General features: G+C 38.3%; 1 protein-coding gene across 8 annotated transcripts in view; it reads right to left on the bottom strand.

The window, feature by feature from the left end:
* Window positions 1-24,080, bottom strand: part of TNRC6B (trinucleotide repeat containing adaptor 6B) — a 140,269-nt gene that overhangs the window by 86,024 nt on the left and 30,165 nt on the right. For 6 of the 8 annotated variants that reach the window (XM_050325262.1, XM_050325271.1, XM_050325268.1 and 3 more), the window contains exon 4: window positions 15,177-15,244. The exons of the other annotated variants lie outside the window; for them this stretch is intronic. In XM_050325262.1, the coding sequence (XP_050181219.1) occupies window positions 15,177-15,244 (68 nt within the window). The remainder of the gene's footprint in view (window positions 1-15,176; window positions 15,245-24,080) is intronic. 8 annotated transcript variants of the gene reach the window in all.

Here is a 24,080-nt window from a genome sequence, read left to right on the forward strand (position 1 = left end):
CCGCTCCCCGCGCCGAGCCGCCCGCCCTGGCGGGATCCCGGCTCCCCGCCCTCACCGGGCAAGGGCCCTGCACAGACCGGGTGCAGTGGGTGAGCCGTGACAGTATGGAGAGCAGCCCAGCTGGAGCTTCTCTCTTTAGAACCGGCTAAAAAAGCCAGCAGCCAGTTTTACTAATTCCACATTAGGGCTACGGAGCCCACAAACGGTGAATGGTGAATATTAAGTCCCATCGGGAACACAGACTCCAGCGCCTTCCTGGAGAGGAACCCCCATTTTAAGCATCACCCCATCCTCACTCAAGGACAAGAGGTTCCTCCTCAGACCAGAGTTAATCCAGGCTGTAACCGGACTGTGCCTGCAGGATGTGCACACATAAACCTGAGATCCAGGTGCAGAGACAGAACACTGGCAGGACAGCAGAGCAAACTGGGGCTCTGCTGCTGCCTTGGCTGCTTCAAGTCTCAGGCTGCAACTCGGCCATTAGGCAGGCACCGCCACAGCCTCTTCCCACAATTTCCACAGATAAACGCTCCAACAGTTGAAACAGAGAATCCCAGCACCTCGTAACATAACACAAATCCGAAGGATGTTTCCAGACGTTACTTTGATTGTGCAGAAACAGTAAGGAACACAGTGCAGAAACAGTATATGGTGATGCAGGTATGATCCTGCCGTGAGGAGACTTGCTCCTGAGTCAGTGCCACACAGGTAAGAATTGCTGGAGCTGACTGTGTAATGGAACTATGCCAGGTGAGAGAATTGACAGCAGCTTGCTCGGGAAGATCTCAGGAGCACCCTCATGATCAAACCCTTAAAATATACAAGTTTTTAATTCTGTACAGTTTTGCAATGTAGTTTTGCAATGTAACTATGTAGAAAATAAAAAAGCCCAAACCCACCTCAACTTGAGAGGAATTTTTAATAGGTACACCTTTGTACACGGGGGGGCAGATGTAATTGCTTTAAATACCCTACAGGAAGTGTAGTATGAATACTGCCATCTCAAATCTATAGTTACATTGCTGCTGGCTTATACTAACTTCTACTGAATCATTCTGTAAGTGTAAAATTAGTCAATAACTAAGTGCTCTGAAATCCTTTAGACATAAAACCACTGATCAAGTGTGAGGTTAAGTTTGGAAAGCTGGTCTACTCTCAACCTCGTGATTTAACAGGAAGGTCTCCCTCACCTTTTGCACTCTTATCTTTTCATATCCTGTCTCTGCACAAAGTTCTTCAAATTGATTATGATCTGATTTCCCTTTGTATGCTTCATTCATGTAGTAAGCAATAGAAGGAACCTCGTCATCAAACTCCGCTAAATTGTGCCTTCACAAATTTATATGAAAACCTGCTTTAACCAATAATTATAGAACAACAGAATGTTCCAAGATGGAAGGGACCCACAAGGATCATCAAAGTCCAGCTCCTGGCCCTGCCTGCACAAGACAGCCCCAAGAATCATACCACCATGTGCCCGAGAGCATTGTCCAAACATTTCATAAGCTCTGTCAGGTCTGGTGCTTTTGCCAATATCTTTGACAGCAATTCTTTAAGCAAACTAAATCATTCCTTTGTGACACCACCATGGAACGAAACTAACTTGTAAAGTCATGGTAAGGTGCTCCATAGGAATTAACTTGAGGGGAGCAGACGCTGCACATCTTATGAAAGAGATTAAAAATCATTAGTATATATTACACTACGTAAGCCATTGGCTAAACATTACAAAAACTCATCGGGAGGCCATGAAAGGCTAATATGGCTGAGGTTTTGACACGTTTTGCTCCTAGTACCCTCCTCACGTTAAGGTACAGAAACTCAAATGGGGATTCTCCCAAAGAGGAGATTTCTTCAACAGGACTACAGCATGCACTGTAAACATCTATCTCTCTGCAGGCTCACCAAACTGGCAATAGCATTTACGGGTAATTAATGACATAAAAGCAGCTGGGTGCTAACTACTCAGGTTGCCCTGTCTAAACCAGAGCAAAGAATTGGCCCGCTGGATGTAGCAGATTGGGAGTGTTTTGTGGTTGGGCTAATCCAAACACAGCAATTTAAGACATGGTGAAAACACAGGGCACATCTTACTTGTGGCAAGACCCAAAGAGAACACCACAATTGCTCTGAATCCCTAATGACAAAATCCAAACCAACTGCTAGGCATATGATTGACACAAAATTTCATAAAAGCAAATTTATATGCATATCTATGAAACAGCTATCTCCTTTCTGAAAAAAATACACTTTCTTCCAGCTACATGTTCTATACATGTTCACCAAATATGACAGTGTGCACTAAGCTACAGATAATTTTATTCTCTCTCAAAAGCCAAATTGTTTTACTGAGACTTATAAATCCTCTTAACTTCATCAGAGCTTGCCAAGTCTCCATTCTGAAGTCTTGGAAGCTTTTACTTCAAGGAGTTGATAATACTGTGATGACTTTCAGAAAAAAAAGCACTCAAGTTGCTGTGTACCCAAGTGTAAATTGCTGCTATAAAATTTCACCCTGTCAATGTTCTACTGACAAAGCTTTTTTAATCAGAAAACAAGCAAATAATCAGTGAACAAAATGTATTAAGGGGCCAGTATGGTAATTCTTAAATAACTGTAGCTTTAATTGATTTTTGTCAACTAAGCTAACAACTGAGTTATCCATTCTTTACCCATTCTTGTTGGCCTACTGATTAAGATGGCAAAGGAATTTTTTTTTTTTTTTTTTTTAATTTTGATTAGGGGAGGGTTGTTAGGTTTCGTTTGGTTGGGTTTTGGTTTTGTTTTTCTGTTTGTAATGCAGCACAGTAGTTAAGAAAACAATGAACTAGAGCATAAAAATACACGGCATATACAAAATCTACACATCCCTTCTCAGAGCGCAATTGGATTTCAAAAACCTAACCATTAAGCATTCTGAGGCTAACAGCACTGTAATAGCTGGTGTTAACAGGTTATATCCCTGTTATGTGCTCCTAACTTATCTGATTACAAACACTTCATTGCTAAGCTCCTTCCACCTGAGGATCATAAAACACTTTAAAAATCTTTAATGAAGCTTCACAGTGCTCCTATGAGGACAGTATCCAGTATGAGCAGACATACACGTGCACATTAGAAGAGATGCTTACAATCATGGATTCCCTGTGCTGGTATCTCAACTGAGACAGGAGAGGAGTGGGGTTTTTTAATTCATATTAAGCTGCACTGTGGTTCTAATGACAGTTCATCCTTTCCAATGACCTTTTGATACGAATCAAGCAATTAGGCTTGAACATTATATACACAGGCATGTTCCACTGTCCACTAGGACAGTTATCAATGCTACTCTCCAGCTGTCATCTCAAAAAGGAGGCCCTGTCTGTCTGATCAGTAGATCTTTGCTCAGTTTTAAAAGGATTTGAGTTCATCCAGTCCATATGGAAAACTCCCTGTCTCATGAGCTGGCCTTTTGTTTGGGCTCAAAGTCCTACAGTTTGATGCTGTATTTTACTTACTTTGAAAGCTCATCATCCCAACACTGGACTCAACCCACTTGGCTTTCTACATTGCCTATACATATATGTCAATAAATTTAAGACTTATTTTCCCCCTTAGAAAGTTCTTCATAGCTGATACTATGAAATTGAAAAGTCAGTTCATCTCCTCCTAACACAACTCTTCAGCAGAAACCTCAAATATCAACAAGTGTCTCATAGAATAAATGCCTTGTCACCAACTGTCCTTTCTCCTGATGGAGAAGAATTTGCTTCCTGGAGTATTAGAGGAAAAAAGGCAGATTTTATTGCCAAAGCGAACTGAAGCCTACACGCCCTCTATCCTACTGCAGTTCATCAGTTAGATTTCCCTAGATCTCCGTCTCCCAACCCCAGAAGTGAAGTGCAGTAACAGATCCAGGATAGTTAGAGGCAGAACACTCCCCACTTCCCCAACGAGTCACCAGTAGTCCAACTGACCTGAACTACAACCCTACCGAGCATATGTCTTCAAGTTAAGAGGGATAAGAAAAGCGCCTGTCTTTTCTGAGCTCAAGCTAAAAGCATAACTCAGGGTAGGGACATGTATACAAGAACTACACTGCATAGTTGCACGATTTCCAATAGTAAAGCAGCAGCAGAAAACTCCTTAAATTAAGGCAGAGAATAAAGTCTTCAATATTCCATGTGTGCTCTAAAAACTGCCGTATGATTTATCATGAAACAATTAAAAACCATTACGGTTAAAACCAGGAGGTCAAAGCATCTTGCTTCCTACACTTGGTAACAGCTCAGAACTTGATCCAGGTGTCTTGGTCCTGGATAATGGATAGTTGAAATCACTTTTAAGCTATTTTCTCTGAACAGACAGATGCAGAATGCCCAGCACTTCTGAAAATTGAAGATGATAGCTAAATCTGGCTGTACCAACATACTACTTTTTTCAAGTCTTCACAGCAATTTCACATAACCCATTGTACAATAGCAATGACCTCTCTTTCTGTAGGAGTGCAAAACCTTCAAGTGTTCAAACATTTCTCAAGGACAAAATACTCACTCCTAAGGAAAAACAGGGTTTGTTTTGAGGTCCTTCTCATTTACACTTAGTGAAGAGTAAGATGTTATGCTGCAGAATTTTGAAAACAGAGCTGGCAGGAGTTTTTAACTATAGCAACCAAAAGTATAATTTTTCTTCAGGGAAAAATATCATGACGAAAAGCATCTGACAAAAGAAAAGCCTGCTTGGTTTCTGAAAAGGTTACAACAGCTTTTGCATCCCTACACAAAGGCACCTATCAACACATTTCAGGAATTATTATTATTATTATTACTGTTATTCAAAACTTATATTGCAACACTGCTTTGTAGCCATACTAAAGCTCAGACCTCATTCATAGTTTTCCAAGGACAAAAGAAAGAGTTCAAGGCCTGAAAACTTTTAACAGCATATGAAGTTTCAGAATGATACATGATTTCAAGGCCAAGTCAAAATTCTGACACTATACATTAATGAACAGCTCGGACGAAGATAAAGAGTTAGAAGGAAAACTTCATTCAACAAGCTTTGCAAACACCTATCTTTCCACCTAATTTTTTTTTCAATCTGCCACAATACTTTTCCCCTCACTGTTCAGCCTATAAATAGTCTTTCCCTATGCCTCCCTCCACTTCTTCAATTCCCCAAATGCCCTTTCCAAACTGGAGAAAGCAAGCTTTCAAGCTGCCTTTTAACAAAGTTGTTCAGTGAACAACAGAACTGAAAGCTCATTTCCTACGAATCTCTATCACACATCACTGAACCTCTACTTTCCACACTAATCCCAGCTTCCTGCACAGCGAGTTCTCCTTTCATGCCAAGGTTCTAACAGTATATTGAGCCCTATGCAGATCTCTTCCCATAACTTTTTTTCACCTCTTCCAGACTGGGCAAAAACCTAGCATATGCTGTAGCTAATCCCAAAACACATGATGATTAGCTGTTAAAAGACATAACCAGAACAGATAATAATTTGTTTTGTCCCATTAGTGGGGAAATTAACGTTGGTCTTTCCTCCAGGCAGTTATTGAAATTTATTATATTGGTAATTATAACTATATTATAGTTTCTTACTTCTCTGCCTCACTTGACCAAAACTGGACAAGAGACTCCAAACTTATTTGGGAAAGATACAGACATGAAAAGCCATTGCATGAGACTTAACTACTCTCAGAACTGAAGAACTGACCCCAAACATCATCTCCCATTCAATCAAGTCCACATCTAAATGCTGAGTTTTTATATCCATATTCTTGGAAATTAAACAAGTACTGTCCAGTAACATAACATGCTTAAGGGAATTTATTCTTGGAATTTCTTTAACCTGCTCCTTACTATCATCTCAGAAGCATCCTGATTTTGAAGGCTATAATCCTATCCTAACAGGGCTTCCTCTTCAGTTCCTAAAATCCTATAAACTGCCAAAATATCAATGAAATGGGAGACATTTATCCATTTTATGCAATTCTATGACAATGAAAAAAGAATCACAGAATCGTTTGGGCTGGGAGGGACCTTTAGAGATTGTCTTATTCCAAACCCCCTGCCACAGGCAGGCACACCTTCCACTAGACCTGCTTGCTCAAAGCCCCATCCAGCCTGGCCTTGAACACTTGCAGGCATCTTTCAAACAAATAGATGTTCAGGGAAATGGTATAGTATGTGATTCTACCTATAAATACAGCAAGTGGTTGCTTTCTAATTATTATTTACAGCATAATAATTACCATACAAGTTACATGATCGATTCAACTGACTTTCCATCAACCATAGCTGTTACTATGAATTTCAAAAAGAGTAATCATTTCACTGGTCAAATCCTTCCTTCCCCCTGTTTAAACCTTGGAGCTTTAAATATTTTACAATAGCAGCCAGCTTTTTCATCTGATCAGGTTAGACTATTTAACAAGAAACTTATCTTTCATTTTACTAAAACAGGACCCCTTCTTTATATGGTGCGTGGAGACATGCTTCTGCTGAAAGTCAGCATACTCTACTCCAACCAGATTTCTTACAAATACTTTTGGGAGGTCTCACAACAGACAAGGAAGATTTTTGGACCAAAAATCTTATTCTAGTTCAGTCTTGACACACATACATACCTAAAAGGAAGCTATACTGCACTTAAGATTTTTTTAAAGTTTTATATTTTAATTTATTTATGGTGACATAGCCCAGTACCTCTTTATAAATTTTTCTGGTCTTTAGTTTTAGCATAGGGAGTTCAATCACTGGGCCGGAAACCTCTTGAGCAAAGGAATTTCTGGCATCTTGGTTGGAGCTGGCACCAACCCATTTTCCTTTGTTCTCATTAAAGGAACCATAATATGCTAAGTTAAATAATAATAATAAAAGCAAGCCAGCCCAAAGCAAACAAAAAAACACAAAGTAAAAGTAGAATACAAAAAGAATGCATATTCAGTGGATTACTGTAGGAGATTTCCCTAATTTAACTCATTTTTCTAGTAAAAGCATTATTTACTGCTGCAAAAATCTGTAATTTGATCTTTCCAAGTGACTAGAACATCTTCCCTGAGTAATTTGCCTTCATGTACAAGTCCTTAAGTTTGAAATGTCAGGAAAGGAACAGCTGGCTATCCAGGCAGAAAATTCTACAAGCTGTAGCTGTCACAAATATTCAAATGCATGCAGTAACCTAAAAACAGTACAGCTCCCAAATATGAACAACTTTAACAAAGGGCAAAGAGTTCAGCAAATTCCATCTATTTAGGTAGGAGTAAAAGAAACCATGCCAGCTCTCCAGATCACAGCAGACCAGGGGAGCAACGCAGCTTAAGAGCTCCAGAATATCTCTGTAAACAAGTTTTTAATTCATACCATGTCAACCACAGAGTATAGTATTTTTAGTCATACAAAGTAAGTCATATCTTCTGCATGAAATAAAAAGTTTGCTGTTTTTCCTTCCCCCCCCCCCCTTTAACCAACACTGGTCACTCCATGAAGGGTCTAAATAGGATCTGCATCTTAGAACCAAGACCTTTCTATCCTTTAACCTCTGGTACATCTAAGCCATAGCGGATGTTCATCAAAATTTCTATCTTCTGCAAAAAGGAAACAAAAAGAGCACAAACTCTAATATAAAATCACTGGAGTTGTTTTTTTTTCTTTCCCTCCTTCATCTCCTCGAAAGGAAGATTTAACTATTGATCTGGGTGTACATACAAAAAATACCAAATACTTGATTAATGTGTTTATTCTTTGGAGAGAATGAAGCAGAGAAAAAAGCACTGAGCATCTCAAATTGGATACAAAAGGAAAAAGAAAAGGTTTAGGACTGTAATTTGTACACATTTATGATGCCACTGACTTGTGCTAACAATCCAAAATGTAAATTCTTTCAAATCAAGATGTGGCACTAACTTGGTGTAGATACCACAGAAATTTGTCTAAATTAAAATACATTTTTACATTAAGAACATAGACAAAATGTTAATTTAGATAGGGCTCAAAATTCTTAACAGCCCTTACAGAATCACAGAATTGTTTTAGGTTGGAAAAGACCTTCAAGACCATCAAGTCCAACCATAAACCCAGCACTGCCAAGTCCAACACTACCTTAAACAATTATGCTTGCTGTTCTTCAAGTCTGTTATCTCTCTCCCACGATAGATGTGTGTCTAAGAGCTGCCATCTAAATAGCAATGAAATGCTGAAAAGAGCGTAATGTTCAGCCATCCATATGAATAATACATCAAAGGGCAGTTACCTCAGGCATGTCCTGAGGAAGTTGGCAACTTTGGGAGAGAGAAAAAAGGAATAGCTACTAATCAATCAATCAAACCTTAAAAAAAAAAAAAAAAAAAAAAAGTCTTATTGGACAATGAACCTGAGATGTCAATGGAGTGTCCAGTAAATAGTTTACTTCCTGGAAAGGGACTGGAGGACAGGGGTGGAGGGGTGCCTAAGATACAGGGGCTCTGGGATTTCAGGTACTTGATCAGTATGCAAATGCTCTCCCCTTCAAAATACAGTAAACTACCAGAGTGGTAAATCAAGATACTCTCTGTTCTACTAGCAATCAGAATTACTACTAACTGTAATAACTACAGAAAGTGATGGTATCAAGGATAGTATGTGCCTACTGCCTACTCTGGGTATTCTGCAGTATCGTATTTATAAATCAAGCGAGCTGGGATGGAAAATGTATTTTCTCTTGCTTTGCAAGACATGGAAAGCAGTCTCTTGATCAGATGAGACTGCAAATTCAGAAGCAATCTCTGTGCATGTCCTATGCAGGACAAATACAGATCCTGGTGGGGCGAGGGGAACCCAAACAAACTAGCCTGTTCTTACCACAGGACATCTGGAAGAGAGCAGTGTAAAATCTTAAGGAATAGAAGTGCCAAAGTATTCACGCTTAGAATGTACAGTGTCCAAAATATTTTCCTCTCACAATGTTCAGCAGCAGTGTAGGCTAAACACATTGTGATAGTAAGTGGGATAATCACTGAGGACCTGAAATGGGGAATCCTAAAACTCAGGAATTGACAATTGAAAACAAACATTTTCAAGACTAACTTGCAGAAGTGAACTTTCGAATTTTAAAATATTTTTGCTTAAAATACTCAGAAGAGAGCTTTCCTGTGGGTAATAGTTGTAATTTTAAGTACAAAAATTTCAAAATATTTAAGTATAACGTTGAACTGGTAAAACATAGAAGACAACTGATGGAACTTTTGGCATTTTAAAGTGCTCAAGTGTAAATTCTGCATATTGATCAGAAGTACTTCAGTGTAAGGGTGCAAGTTAGCTTTAACAACATTATTGACTTACCACTCATGGCTAAAACACAGGTGCCTCTACAGATAGATTTCACTGCTGTCTCATCCATTTCTACCCACTCAGTTGCACAACAAAGGGCAATTCTTTTCTCTATTCCCTCAGGGCCCCCTTAAAACACACAGGTAGACTTCCCTTCAAATGCAAACTTGTCCTGCTGCTCACTGCACTGTATGGAATGAAAATACCTGCACACTATGACAGTGATGAAAACACTCCTTAATCCTTAGTTGGACCAGTTTTCATCTTAAACGTTAGTCTAATGATCTTGCACCCTTAAATATCCTATCAAATCTCGAAGGGCATAACAGAAAAATACAGCTTCAAAGCTACAAGTCTTCTACTCACGTGCCAGTGCCTGAGCCTATCACTGGGTCTGAAGCACATTCTGCCAGCTAACAGACCTGCAACACCCTGTGACAGAAGCGTCTGGCATGGACACTACAGACACACAGCCCGTGTCTCTGTGGTGGCTCGTTAGGATGTTGGGCAGAGGACTTAAATGTTTGGAACATATCTCTAATGGGCTACTTATTCTACACACACTTTGAAGCAATGAAAAAATAGCTGTGCCTTGATATCATTCTTGAACATAACTCAAGAAATAACTTGCCACGAGTTCAGTAGAATTTGGGGTGATACCCAAATTTAGGTGCTCAAATCTGAGTTGATAACCTGAATTAGGATTTGGAGACTGCAGTACTTTGTAACAATGTCCCTCATTCTCACCAACCAAATCAGACAACTTCAGGATATACCACTGCAGCCTTTTTACAGTTTTCAGAAACACTACGAAAGAACAAGACTGGTCCCTTTATGCCACTGTGGCAGTGATGTTACATGTGCACCCTGTATCAGCAGGCTGCTGAAAATAAAGACTGGCCTGTTAACTGGCTTCTTGATTTTGCTTAATTTTAACATGACACAATTAAACCAGGGAGAGGAGGGAGTTATTCTGCTGTGTAAGCAGATATAGAAGTAAGTTTTAATGAAGACTGAGCCAGACTTTCAAATGCACATGCATGGTAGGCAATGGACATAAATTCTTACTGAATATTAGGAAATTTTGTTCACTGTGAGGGTGATCAACATTGCAATAGATTGTCCAGAAAGGCTCTAGAATAATTCTGAGAAGCCTGTTAGATCTAACCTTCAAATCTGGCCCTTCTTTGCACATGGGATTGGACAAGATGACTTTCAGAGGTCCTTTCCATTTTAAATTATTTTAAATAACTTTGTTGTCCAGCTTAAGCTATTTTAGATACTAATTTCTTTCAACTGTAGTGTCACACAAATTCAGGAAGACATTGAATGTTCCTGCTGAAATGTCAACATAAAATGTAAGATACTATTACCAAATTTAAAATGATTTTGGGATGCTCACTGGTTCCAATCTCATCCTGGTGTTACTGAAATTTTTGAGGGTCTCATTAAAATATCTTGCCTCAAAATCTCTACATTAAACTATCAAGCTAGGGAAAAGCCTACCCAATGACACTTTCTAAATTACAAAAATTATCTTGTGTTGCTATTTTTCTTACAACATGAATCACTTCCAGATGCACAAATTGCCAAGATAGTTGAAGACTTTTCTCTCCCATGACTGCAAAACAGCAGGTGGGGAATAGCCAGCTCAGTTACTTCAGACAGCAGTAACAGCTTGGCTTATCTTGCTACTAAACCCGAGTATGAACTTGGCTCACTTTTTGTCTGAATAGCTACTGTGGAACAGACCTCTCTATTCCAGTCAGGAATAGTAAAACATTTACATTTTTCTTATAAAAAAGGAGTAGTTTTTCATTACCCAATCCCTTTCACTCACAGATTAGGGTGCATAAATTTCTGGTTGTGACAGGAGGCGATAATTTATTAGCACAGGCAGAGTTGCTAATTAATACTCCTAGAGCTAGGAGCCCACCCCCAATTTAAGGACTTGAGCAGAATTCTTTTTCCTGCCCCCAAAAAGGTACAAAGAAAAGCTGCTCTGCGCTCATCAACAGAAGTTTGACTGTTTTGAAAAAAAGATGTTTCTGGATCAAATTTGCCTCCTAATCTTTGCTCCAGCAGTGAAAAAGTAAAACCCCTATGACGCTGATAAGGGCGCAGTAAGCTACTGCCATGTAAAATATAAGTATTGGGGGGGAGAGATAATGTTTACTTCTCAAGTGTGCCAATTCAGCTCAACCTCCTCATAATGGATGAAAATATGAGAGAACACCTCCAACAAAATGTTCACCTGTAATTAAGCGTACTGATCTTTCTCCAAACTTTGCTTTGGGAGGAAGGGAAAGGGGTTTCTTACCAAACCACAGTAGCCACACAACAAAATAACGTGACCAAGTGTAACAAACATATCCCAGGCCAGAGAGCGAGAAGGAGGGAGAAGTTAACAGAGTACTTACAAAATGAGAAGTAACAATTTCTCAAGGAGCCCACTGGCCCTCTGCTGGAGAAGAAGCATGGTCTGAGATGGCCACGATCAGCTCCAGCAGTCCAGGCAGACTCACTTCTCTTGAAGTGCAGGTTTTAGAGTAAGAGGCAGCCATTGCTGCTGCACAACTCTGACAGCTTTGTGACATGGGCACTGTGCATAAACTGCAAATCTTTCACAGGACTTGAGATGAGTGTGCCCATTCAGTAACTCACCTGTACTAAGGATTTTGCATGGGTAACTTCTTCATAATTAGCTTCAACTGAAATAAATTATATTTATGTTTTAAATGATCTATTGAAGATTTCTGAAAACCTTGTATACAGTCTAACCAGGTAATTCCTTCCCACAAAGCAGACAGCAGCAGATGGCAGTTCTCAGGTATCACCTACAGCTCAAAAATCTTAAAACACTGTAACTTTAGTACAGTAAGTCTGTCCAAAACAACTGTTCGGTACAGCAAAAGAAATGCTCAGAAGATTGAAGGAGGGTTGTTTGTTGTTTCAGGGGGGTAGTCTGTGCGTGTGTTTGTGTGTGTGTGTGTGTTTTTATTACTAGAAGGCACTCTTGACATGCCAAGCTTTCATCCCTGATTGAAACTTAGTTGAAATAAACTACTGCATAAAGTGTCAGAAGCCATCTGTGGATGCTGGTTCCTTGTATTCCATTATGAAGCTGTACTCCAGTAAAAGAGATTTCACATGAAACTGGTGCTAGCTAAAAACTGTTGCATCCATTGAAAGTCTCTCCGAAGTATCTTTTTACTTCTGTTCTTTCATTGTCCATTCAAACTTTGAGTCCTTTGGAATGCAGATAAATATCAAGACATTTGCAGGGCTTTCCTAGGAGGTTAACACTTACAGACTGCTCTTGCAGGTCAGTTGCTGAAACTGTATCTTCAGAACACTTCCTTCGTCAACTATCCCTACAAAGTTACCCAGATCAGGCTGCTTAATGAAAGGCAATTAAATTAACATGGCCAACTTTTCAGGAAAGTAAACTAGAAGCAGTCAAAAAAAAATTCCATCTGCATAGCTGTAGAGGCAGTAAATTCTAGGAAGTGTAATGACAGCTGGAAAGGGAAGGAAGCATCTTCAGCACTGCAGCTATTTCTGTTAAGAACATCTGACTACATTCAAACTTAGAATCTACTTTTTACTAACAAGCTCCAGTTTTATTTCAAACTAACTAGGAGGACAACAGTAGACCCAGGTACACCAAACCACAGAATCATTGCAGATGGAAGGGATCACTGAGATCATGAATCCCACCCCTTTGTTCAAAGCATGGTTAACTAGAGCAGGCTTGAAGCAGGATTGGGGTTGTGTCCACCTGAGTTTTGAGTATCTTAAAGGATTATGAAAGTACAACTTTTCTGAGTAACCTGTTCCAGAGGTCTAAAAAAAGAGTATTTTTTCCTTATGTTTGAGTGGAGTTTCCTGTATTTCAGTTCATGCCAATTGCCTCTTGCCTCTCCACCAGGCACCACAGTAAAGAATTCATCTGTCTTCCCTAGTCCTCTCATCAGATATCTCTACAAATGGATAATAAGATTCTCCCCCAAGTCTTCTCATCACAAGGCTGAACAGTCACAGCTTTCTCAGCTTCTCCTCTGCAAGATGCTCCAGTTCCTCTCTGCTGTTCTTTGCAAGACCCAGTCCAGGATATCCAACCTAATCCCTAATGCAAGCAAGTGCTAATACAAAGCGGTTACTTCAGATTTTCCTTTTCTTATACCTAGAGGTAAACTCTATCAAGGCAGACAATTTTGTTACTTGAAAATTTGAGACTGTGGGTAGAAAAAGTTTCAAGTGATAGAATAGAATTTTGCTAGTATTATTCCACAAGTTGCATATCTTCGACTCTTTGTTACATTACTAAAATTGCACCTTTAGACTTCTATCAAAATATTATTAAAAACATTATTGGAAATGATACTCCTATGGCAGGATTCGTATGACAAAATTCCGGATGCCACCTGAAAACAACTTTATTAGTTAAAAAAAATTAAAATCCTGCCTATCACTAATCTCATATTCTCTTTTTAATAACCACAGTTTTGGGGAAGAGAGATAATGTTGTAAGCCACTTGGAAAGCTCTAATTAGAAATCAGGTCAACTGTAAAGTAATTCTAGATCCACTTGTACCTGAAGTAAGACAGCAAACACAAAGCTATGACAAATCCAATATAACATTTCCCATATTACTCACTACAGTACTGTATTTCACTATACTACTACATATCTCAAGAAACAATTCAGAAGAGCACGACTCTAACTCATATTTTTTATTTCTGCACTGATTTTTCTTCTGCAACTTCCTGAAAGTTTCTATTTCAACAAGCTTTGTATCTCTTGGTACCACAGTAAGTTGCCCAGTCTGAATAGAAAGAAATATCAACAATTACTTTGAGAAGTTTGGCTCGCTTCCCTGATGCAAAGAATGTGCATGTTCAGCACTAGAACTCTGCTGAACTCAACTTGTCTTCCTCAGAAATGGCTTCTAATTATCACAGATGCAGAGGACTTCCAGTTGCTAGCTTGTCTAGAAGGCAAGGAAGACCTTTACCCCAAGTCAAACAAGTGTAGTACAGACCAACAAGAACTTCTCCTTCTGTGAGGAGACATCAAATTAGGCAAAGGAAGAAAAGAATTCTGTGATGTGGATTTCTCAAAGATCATCTTACTGCTTGCTCCAAAAGGCAGGTCAGAAAAAAAATTAATTATGGCATCAAAAATGCATCACCATTACATTAACTAATGAAAAGAACATGGAATACAACCATTACTGCAATACTTCTAGGACAAGGCTCTGTTCTTCCTATCCAAACAAACTCTCAGGGAAAAATCCAATCCTTACTGGATTTCAGTTTGAAGTCATATGAAAAAGCCTTTTCCTAACAAAAATCCGTCCTTTTCTTTTCTGATTAAGCTGCTTTCCCTAAAGCACTGCATACCAGCATTTTAAATTGTTCATCCTTGAGTGTTTTGTTTATAATTTCAGATCCTTTATTAAAATGCATTCTAAAGAAACAAAGCTCATGTTTCAAAGAGGACCAATCTACCACATGCACACCAAAAGGAAGGCACTGGTTCTATCATATTTCATATTATTTCAGTGAAGAGCAGCTGTATAAAAACTTCACGTACAAACTCACCACCTCAGTGCGAAGCTTCCAGAATGTTATCCCTTTTACAACCATTTCTGATTAACATTCTGAAACTGCGATGCATATTTCTATGTTTTTACATTTAAGGCAAATCAACATCCTGTGTCTTTTTTTTCAGCCACCATCCACTATTACATATGGATATTTAAAGAACCAAAAGGGTGAGCACCAAACAACCAATCAATGCTCCCAGCACATTTAAACCAGAGTGCTTCACACCATTTACTACGGTAAGGCCCTTTTTAAATAAATGTGTGACTCACTGTTTGTTTTCTTCACCAGGAGGTGGAGTCTTGCCATGCCCCTCCATTACAAAATCCTCATGTTCCATCTGCAAAGGCAAGCATTGCAGGTCAGAAATCGGTGGAGCAAAATGCACATCACCTAAAGTGGCTCTTTTCCATATGCAGCAACTTAAGGCAGCCACTTTATCACAGTGGCTGGTCCAGAACAGATCATTTAGTTTCTTAGCAACATATGTACATCTCCAACCCCATTGCTATGGTATCGTTTCATAGCACAGATTTCAGAAAATCTTACAAGGGAAAAAGAATGATTTAAATGATTTAATGGCTATCAGTTAGGGTATCTGGGGTCTAAGTTTTGCTCTGTTAAGGACTTCCTCGGTCATTCTAAGTATTATTTTCTACCGCTTCTTCCTTATGTATAAAGCAGGAATTAAAAAAAGTTAGGTCTATCAACATCTCTGGAGAAAAATCAGAATTTTAGAAGAAACATATTAGGCACAGACAGAAACTGCTGCAAAAGCAGAGCACTTCTTGGGAAAAAAATAACTTTTCTACGAAAAAGAGACTCACTGCACACACAGAGCTTAGTTAGCAGGGTAAAAAAGAGGCCTAAGGAAACCTCAAATAGATGCTGTTCCAATGACAACATAAGGTAGGCATTTCCTTTGGCTCACTTGTTAGAAGATTCCAAGGGCAGTAAGGAAGTTTTATGTTTAATTGTTTGCTTTTAAAATGTCAGTTTTAACATACGCTTTCAGTAATTTCTTTGGCCAGAAAGAAGAATTGCATTATATTTGATTGTTAATTAATTACACGCTCTTCATTTAATGACTTAATTCAGTCAGAATTTCTCGCACAAGTAGCAAAATATTTTTCTCTTTATATAAAAATTCTGCACATGCAACTAGTATTTTAAATAAACATCCAGATACACAGTTAGCAATGCTCTACTTCATGTGATGCCAGCAAACAGGTCACACTGCAACACTCAAACCATACAACAAAGCAACTGAATCATAATCATGCACAAATCCATGATCCACTACATTTAACTGGAAAGAGGAGAGAGCCACTGTTCAGTCAGTCAAGATAACAGTTTAGTGAGTCTTTGAAGGAGCAAAAAAGTCCAAACCAAATCAAAATCCAGCAGCCACTTCCCATTGTGCCCCTACCCTCCCTCCAAAATGGTCAAGTTTCCTCATTTGTACCTTGATCCTGTTGACAGGTCAAAAATACTGACAAAATCCATAATCTGCATAGTGACATCCAACAAGGATACCAGAAATTCTGTTATTTCACTGCACAGACGGCCTTAAGCAAAGCCACAAATGAACTGACAAACTGATGAACTACAAGGTGCTAATGACATCCAGAAGACAAACAGTCAATTAAATCTGGGTAGGGTAATTTTACATTTGTAAACATGGATTCAAAAGACCCACGGTCAAAACAGTATTTTCATGTAAAAGCCAGGTTTGAAAGCAAGAAAATTTTGATTTGCAGCTTTGTAAATAACTTGGACTTTTATCCACGTATTCCCACTATATCACTCACTGAAACCTGTAGCTGCCTCAGTCCATATCTGATTCACGAGAGCTCTAAGAGCTGGACTCAAAACTGCCTAGCTGAAGAAAAAGATACCCATTCCACTAATTCTGTTGTTGAAAATGCTAAAATGCAAGTGTGTCAAATGGCAAAATAGCTACAGATTTGTGACCACATCACATAGCAGCATGGCGAGTTACTGTTACACAGAAGGATTTTCCCCTGTTGATGGTTTAGGACAAGTACAGTTCCAATGAATGGTAAGCATGGAACAGTTCATGGCCAGTACTCAGAGGAAAGATGAAATGCTGACTTTGGGAGTAAAGAAGCACTACATGTAGCATATATAGTGCTAAACTAACAAGACTCCCATATAAAACAGAATTTTGATTTAATGAAGCTATAGAAGATGAGGTATAAAAAACGAAGTATAAAAACAACAAACACTTAGAAATGGGAAATTACCAAGTAGATCATAATCAAGAAATCTGAATAAGACCTGGAACATCTAGTAGACCACCACCAGTACAAGGTAATTGCTGAAGTAATGCAAATAAAGCTGTTGCTTTATTATGATTTTTATATAAAGAATACTAATGACATCACTGTTCCAGCCGGCTTATCTACCAAAGTCACCACTCCAAAGAGAAGTGGGGTGAAGAGGTTCACTGACCACATCCAAAGGCAGGCCTGCCATTCAGATGGACCGAGACAGGCTGGAGAAATGGACTCAACAGGAGCTGTGTCAATTCAGACAGAATAAACACAAAACACTGCACCTGAGAGGCCCTGGCAATGATTCAGGCTGTTCTGTGGAAAATGTCTTGGCATCCAGCAAGCTGATCATGAGCCAGCAGTGTGCCTTGTCAGGAAAGGTCAACAGCATCCCAGGCTTTATTAAGAGCCTTGCCAGTAGATGAAGGAACTGATTATCACCTGTACTCAGTGTTTATTATTCCAGCTATGTTCTAACTCACCCCATTTTGGGCCCCACAGTACAAGAACTACATCCATAATGTGGACACAGTAAACCACCACGATGCTCAGGGAGCCAGAGTGCTTGTCCTGTGAGGAAAGGCAGAGAGCTGGGCTTATTCAGCCTGGAGAAGACATGGCTTTGAGAGCACCTTAACAGCAGCCTGTCTGTATCTACAAGGAGCTCAGCCGGGAGTCACGCTCACCACAGGGTACACTGTGACAGGACAAAAAGCCATGAGAATAAGTTGAAACAAGGAAAGTCTAGATTGGATACAAGATGTCTTATTTTCACCATGAGGACAGTCAAGGACTGAAACAGATCACCTGGAAAAGTTTTGTACTCTCCTTAGTTCAAGTTTTTCAAGGCCAGATTGGACAAAGTCCCTCACAACCTGCTCTGATCTCATAGGTGATCCTGCTTTCAACAGGAGGTTGGACTAAAGACCTTGCAAGGTCCCTTCCAACCTGAATTTCCCAGCCATCCTGTAAACACAGGAACAGATTCAGTTTAATATTGAGAGGTAATATACATGATAAAAAAACCTACTGAATTCCCAACCCAGCAAGAATCTGCACTTCATTCTAAAAAGGTCTAAGAAAAAATCTTAGAAAATTGCCTAATCAACAAAAGCCCCAAAAATAAAATAACCACCAGGAAAAACTAAGCTATTCTGAAGAAAGAAATGGTGAAATTACTGTAACAGATCCATACTATGCCGTCCTCTTTTAGAATACTGTCTACGAGTATAGACAAAGAAGGGTCAAAACCCTTCCACAACACTAAAAATATGAGATCTCAGAACAAAGAAAGGTGTAGGCAGAGAGAAGATTTCACAAGAATAAAATCTAACATTTGGCCTGCAAATCTCCCACAATGCAAGATAACACAGGACTGAGGCACAGACACACACACACACACACAAAAAGGCAGTTTGACAGTATTGTAACAAACATCATCCCTTTGCTACCACAATATAAATAAAATCCAACTCACTCCCAAAACAAAAACCAAAACAACAACAACAAACACACAAAAAACCCCAAACCTGTAAGAGGATAACAGAAGGAAAGCATATTATTAACAGACAAAAAATTAATTGAACAAACATGTTGCAACACTGAATTTCACAAGTCCTTGAGGATTTTATGGTTTATGTACCTATAGGTACAAAGATTTATTTGTGTATTAGAGGATTAGAAAACAATAGCAGCACAAGCTTTTCCATTTCTGGCGATGACATAATTTTTACAAAGTGAAAGGGGAAGTTATATATGTAAGATCATTCTACAGGCCTGATCCAGTGCAGCAATTTCTGCATTCCTCTTTTTGCAGAACCTTGATTTTAACTTTCTTTTGCTTACCTCCATACATTGAACAATTTTGATCAGTAACCTGTATTTTTCACTTGGAAATCTGCAGTTTTAAAATTTTTGCTAGAAAATGCTACACAGTTTATTCAGCATTCTAAAAAGTCTAGAATAAGCTTATTAAGTAATATCCATTTCCACAGATATCTTTCCATGAATATCTTTCTGTGACATTTAAAAGTAAAAGTCACTTTATTGGGTAGTTCTTAATTCAAAGAGATATATCTGACAAAGAGCCTTCTGAAAACAATTGAGCAAACTGCCCCAGTAAAACTTCAAAGGCATTGTTTACACTTTCATAATTTTTTTTCTTAGGCCCAGCTATCTATTCATTAATTTTTTGAGATTAAAAAACTCAAAAATTAAAATATTTAGGCCCTATTTTCCCAATTACAGTCATGACATCAAATTGCAGAAAGGATGAGAATATGGTATTTTAAGTTTGTGATTACGTGACTGAGGATGAATTGTAGAGAGGAACAGCACATAATAGTCAGAGTTATTATAGCTGAAAATACTCCTCTTTTTCTCCTCCACCCACAATTCTTCTACAATTCCTATGCACATTCCTTCCCCACAAGTCTCTTAGTTTCCCTTCACTCTTATCATCACCATATCATGTTTGGTACTCTTTTCATCCTTTTTTTTTTTTTTTTTCTTAAGAACACTGAAGCCTGAGGTTCTCACCAAGTTTCAACTACACACAGCATGCAGCAACCTCAACAGATCTGGTGAACTGCAGGCGTTCTGAAAAAGCACATTATAAGTCTTTAGTCTCTCTTGACTCACAGCTTACACAGGAAATGCAGCTGTCCTGAATATGTAGAAAAAGAATGGAAGGTGGAGGCAAGACAGAACTCTTACATCTTGTCTTCCTCCCAAGGGAAGAATAAAAGGTGGAATATGGCAGAGGACTCAAAGCACTTCAGCTTCTCTTAGAAGGACTGCAGAGGGAGCCATTGATTCCAAGAGCAGGAATGAAAGGAAGAGCACTCTACACCTGTTTCTCCTGGCAAGGGATGGAGAAGGCTTCAAGATTCTGGCAGCTGGAAGCAGGAACCAGAAATAGACCTTGAAACAGCAGGGGGGGAAATTCAATAGAAAACTCAGGTTTCTAAAAAAAGGGAACTGCAAATTGCTGAACTCCGTATTTTATTATTTTAAAAGTTTTGTTTCCTTAAAAATCCAGGCACCTGTGAATATCCAAATTTTGACAAAAATTTATACATTGAGTGTGCTAAATAATAAAAGACAACTTGTTCTATCTAAAATATTAGACATTCAACACTTATATTTCAGGAAATTAAATATACCAAGATCTTAGACGTAATAAACTATTACATTTTTTTTGGTCCAGAAGTGCAACACCTGTTACTACAGTTTCACACTACTCTTTCTAAAAATATCTTCAATAAGACCCTGATGGATTTGGTTAATAAGTAAACTTAATCTGGAATTCCTAGATAAAGTCAGCAACACCCTGAAGGGCCAGAAAGTTTCAAGGGCAAAAGCCTCATCTTTCCTGAATCCTGGTGTCAGATATCACATTTTCCTAACAAGATTCAACACTTTCATTAGCTATCCTAGCCCACCAAAGCTGAACTGAGCATAAGAGAAACCGAATGTTTTCTCAGGAAGAAAGAGAGATGCTTGTAAGAAATCCTGTGCTTACTACGAAAAGCTATTAATTTTAAACAGTATTTTGTCTTTTTGCCTATAAAGAAATATATATAAAGAAATATACTAATGCAGCTTCATCACAGAGCTCTAGCAACACCTTTTCTCACTCATTTCATACTTTCCTTTCAAAGCTGTGTTTTTTTCTTTTCTATTTTATTTAAAAAACAAAAACAAACAAACAAACAACCCCAAACTACAACCAACCAGGAAAGACTCTTCTAAGGCTTTTCATTTGCTAGCATCTCAAGCAGACACAAACCAAAAACCTTATCTTGTGTACAACTACACTCCAGTTAGGATCAGCCAAGGTCAAAAGCTGCTTTCTGACAATGCTTCACATTAAGTGATAATTTTAACACAGCCTACTGCAGGCCCAGCTTAAGACTGATAAATCTGGTGTTTTGTCACAACTATTGCTTTAAACCCCAGTGCGCCTTCCCAATCCTCACCAGCGACAGTGCTACCGTAAACGGGCCACCAGCACTTATTTTGTCTCACTAATAGTTGTTTTAAGGAGAACTGCACAACCTAATTATTGAAATCCGAGCAATTAGTCACTAGTCAGCACTGCTAACAGTGGTGGAAGCCCTGTTCTATAAAAGAAATTTCAGGGACCATTTGAGGTCTAACAGAAATGTAATCACTACTACAAACGAAAGGAAAGCTGAGTCACCTCTCTGCCTGGTTTTATTTTAAGTACTTTGGACAAACTGCATTGCTGAAAATTTTACTCATTAGAAACAAATTAATTAAATTTTAATTTAACTTCTTTTAATAAAAACGCAAATTAGCTGCTAACACTTTAATAATTTTTTAGGAATAAATAAGCGTTAAGCTAACATCTCAAAATATGCATGGGACAGCACAAATTGGTTAGCAAAATTAGTCCCAAAATATACTTTTTAGATTGAATCTTACTTTCAGTGCACAAATGAAAGCACTAAAAAACCACTTTAGGATTAGTAATTTAAACTTAAAAGAAAGAAAATAACAGAAAACACAGTTCCTAAAATAACAAAGCGTGAAGTATTTTTCTGAACCACACAGAGTAAAGTCTTAGAGACAAGGTATGCATGAAAAATTACCTAAATTTTTGGTCAGTTGCAGGATTTTGTTGTATTGTACAGCATTGCAATATCACTGAATTTTCACTTGAACCTATTTCTACCCTTTTTTTCCTCTTAATATTGCCAAAGCATAGTCTTGATATATAAAAAAACACCAACAAAATTTGTGGACCATTTCCTGGCCCATTCACTATTTTCTTGAAGCTCCTCAGCAGCATCTACATTGAGTATTTCAATGTTATTACCATACACGGTTCTATCTGGTTTTCCTGTTAGTGAAAAGAGAAGCAAACATTCACTAACATTTTCCTGCTTCTAAGTCACATATCACATTCAGTGCTCCCTGCTAATCGTTTTGAATGCTAACACACTTAAAGCACATATAATTACCTTTAAAAATTACTAATCTGATACCAATGCTCATTATGCAGCATAATGGTATTTTAATTCCTGGCTCACTGAAACATTACAACATCAACTGGAAGAAATACCAACATGATAACATATACCATCATTAAAACATGCATCATCCTCGTAGAGCAGCAGGGCAGATTATCAATGGAGCTCAATTAATCATTAGGACTACAGAAGCTATGTAACTCAGAATACATGATTTATGTTACACACCTAAATAAGCACAAAGCCTGCAGCAGTGGTTAAAAACTAGAAGTTTTGCCTTTAGTTTCAGCTGTCACTAATTAATCACATGCAACTGCAGAAATAACCTATGGCCCACTTTCTATGTAATATTTAAAATGTTTGTTATTAATATTCTGTGAAATAGCCAGCAGCTTAACATGAATTCCCTGGTAAGCTTAAATCAAACAATTTTATGAATATCATGAAAACAACAGTCACACTTTCGAAATCATAAAAAGACTGTGATCCCAAACACATTTCATATTGCACAGATAAGGAACTTTACTTAACTAAAAACTTTTTAACACATTACTTAGCTACAAAGTATTTCAAATATCATATAATATATTAAAAATATAAATATATATAATATATACGTAACAATTCATCTAAATCTTGCTCTGAAGCAATTTAAACCACCTAGTTCTGCAGCAAGATACTGTTTTGTCAATAACACTTCAACCACCAAAGATGTTTAAGTCATTTAAGTCGTGGTATGACAGGATATCTAGAAATACCATCTGAAAACTTCAACTCTGAAGCTGCCAAGGCAGCTTTGAATAATAGCTCAGCAATCTTAGACAAAAAAATGCATAAAGTGTTCTGAATTTAAGCAAAAGTACTCTCCTTCTCCTGTACCACAGTTGATGATCCATTTTTTAGTGTTCCATCCATGCACTCCATCCATTTTTCAGTGTGTTTTGCACATACATAGTATGGATGGATCCCCCCAAAAAATGTGAATTTACTAAGACACAAAAAATTCCCGTATTATTTAATTAACTTCTTTGTATTATTCTTCAGCTAAAGACCATGAGCATTTCACAAGCCATGAATTCTTGCTAAATTCAGCAACTCTGAAAAAAGCCTTCTACACTTTCATATCAAATCTTTTTCCATTTCAGGGAAAAATCTGACCCGAAAGCCCTTGAAGAGTTCATCCCCACCACTGCTTTGAGCAGCCACTCGTATGCAACCTGGTGATTTTATTTAGCCAACTCATTTTACAGTCAATTTACTATTTATGGTGCAGACACACGTAAACGAGTTATAGCAGTTTGAACTGACATCTGTAAGTGGCTGATATTTTGATATACACATTGTTAACCACTCTGACAGAGAAGGGAGAAAACATATTAACTGCTTTCTCCCACTTTGATTTGGAAATCTAGATGATGCATTGCCACAGAAGGACAACAGGCACAAACAGTAGAAAGGATTTTCAAAGTCTCAAGGAAGGAGATGATAATCAGAATTACGGAAAACTAAATTACACTTTTGCACTACACATTTAATCACCCTCGCTGCCACAAATGCTGCTTAGGAGTGACTGAAAGTGACATAAACCAGGCACACACAAAGAGGTGCCAAAGTTATTCTGCCTTAAGAGATCTGACCGCGTAGGCAACGAAGAGAAAGAGGAAGTAGCTTTCTTTTCTGTGTTCACAGAAGAGAAATTTATTATGTGGTTTCTAAACTCATAGAAACTCCCAGTGGCCCAGAAAGCTCCTGAGCAACAAACAACTGGAGCCTGAGAACAATTCTGTGATAAGCTTTGAGCCTGTCCTAGGCATCCACATTTCACCACTGTCCAGAAGGAGAAGGCACACAGGCTATGCACACTCGCTAGCGTATGACTACT

The sequence above is a fragment of the Myiozetetes cayanensis genome, unplaced genomic scaffold (genome assembly GCF_022539395.1).
Source record: "Myiozetetes cayanensis isolate MyiCay16 unplaced genomic scaffold, myiCay2020 scf3, whole genome shotgun sequence".
Classification (NCBI taxonomy): Eukaryota; Metazoa; Chordata; class Aves; order Passeriformes; family Tyrannidae; genus Myiozetetes; species Myiozetetes cayanensis.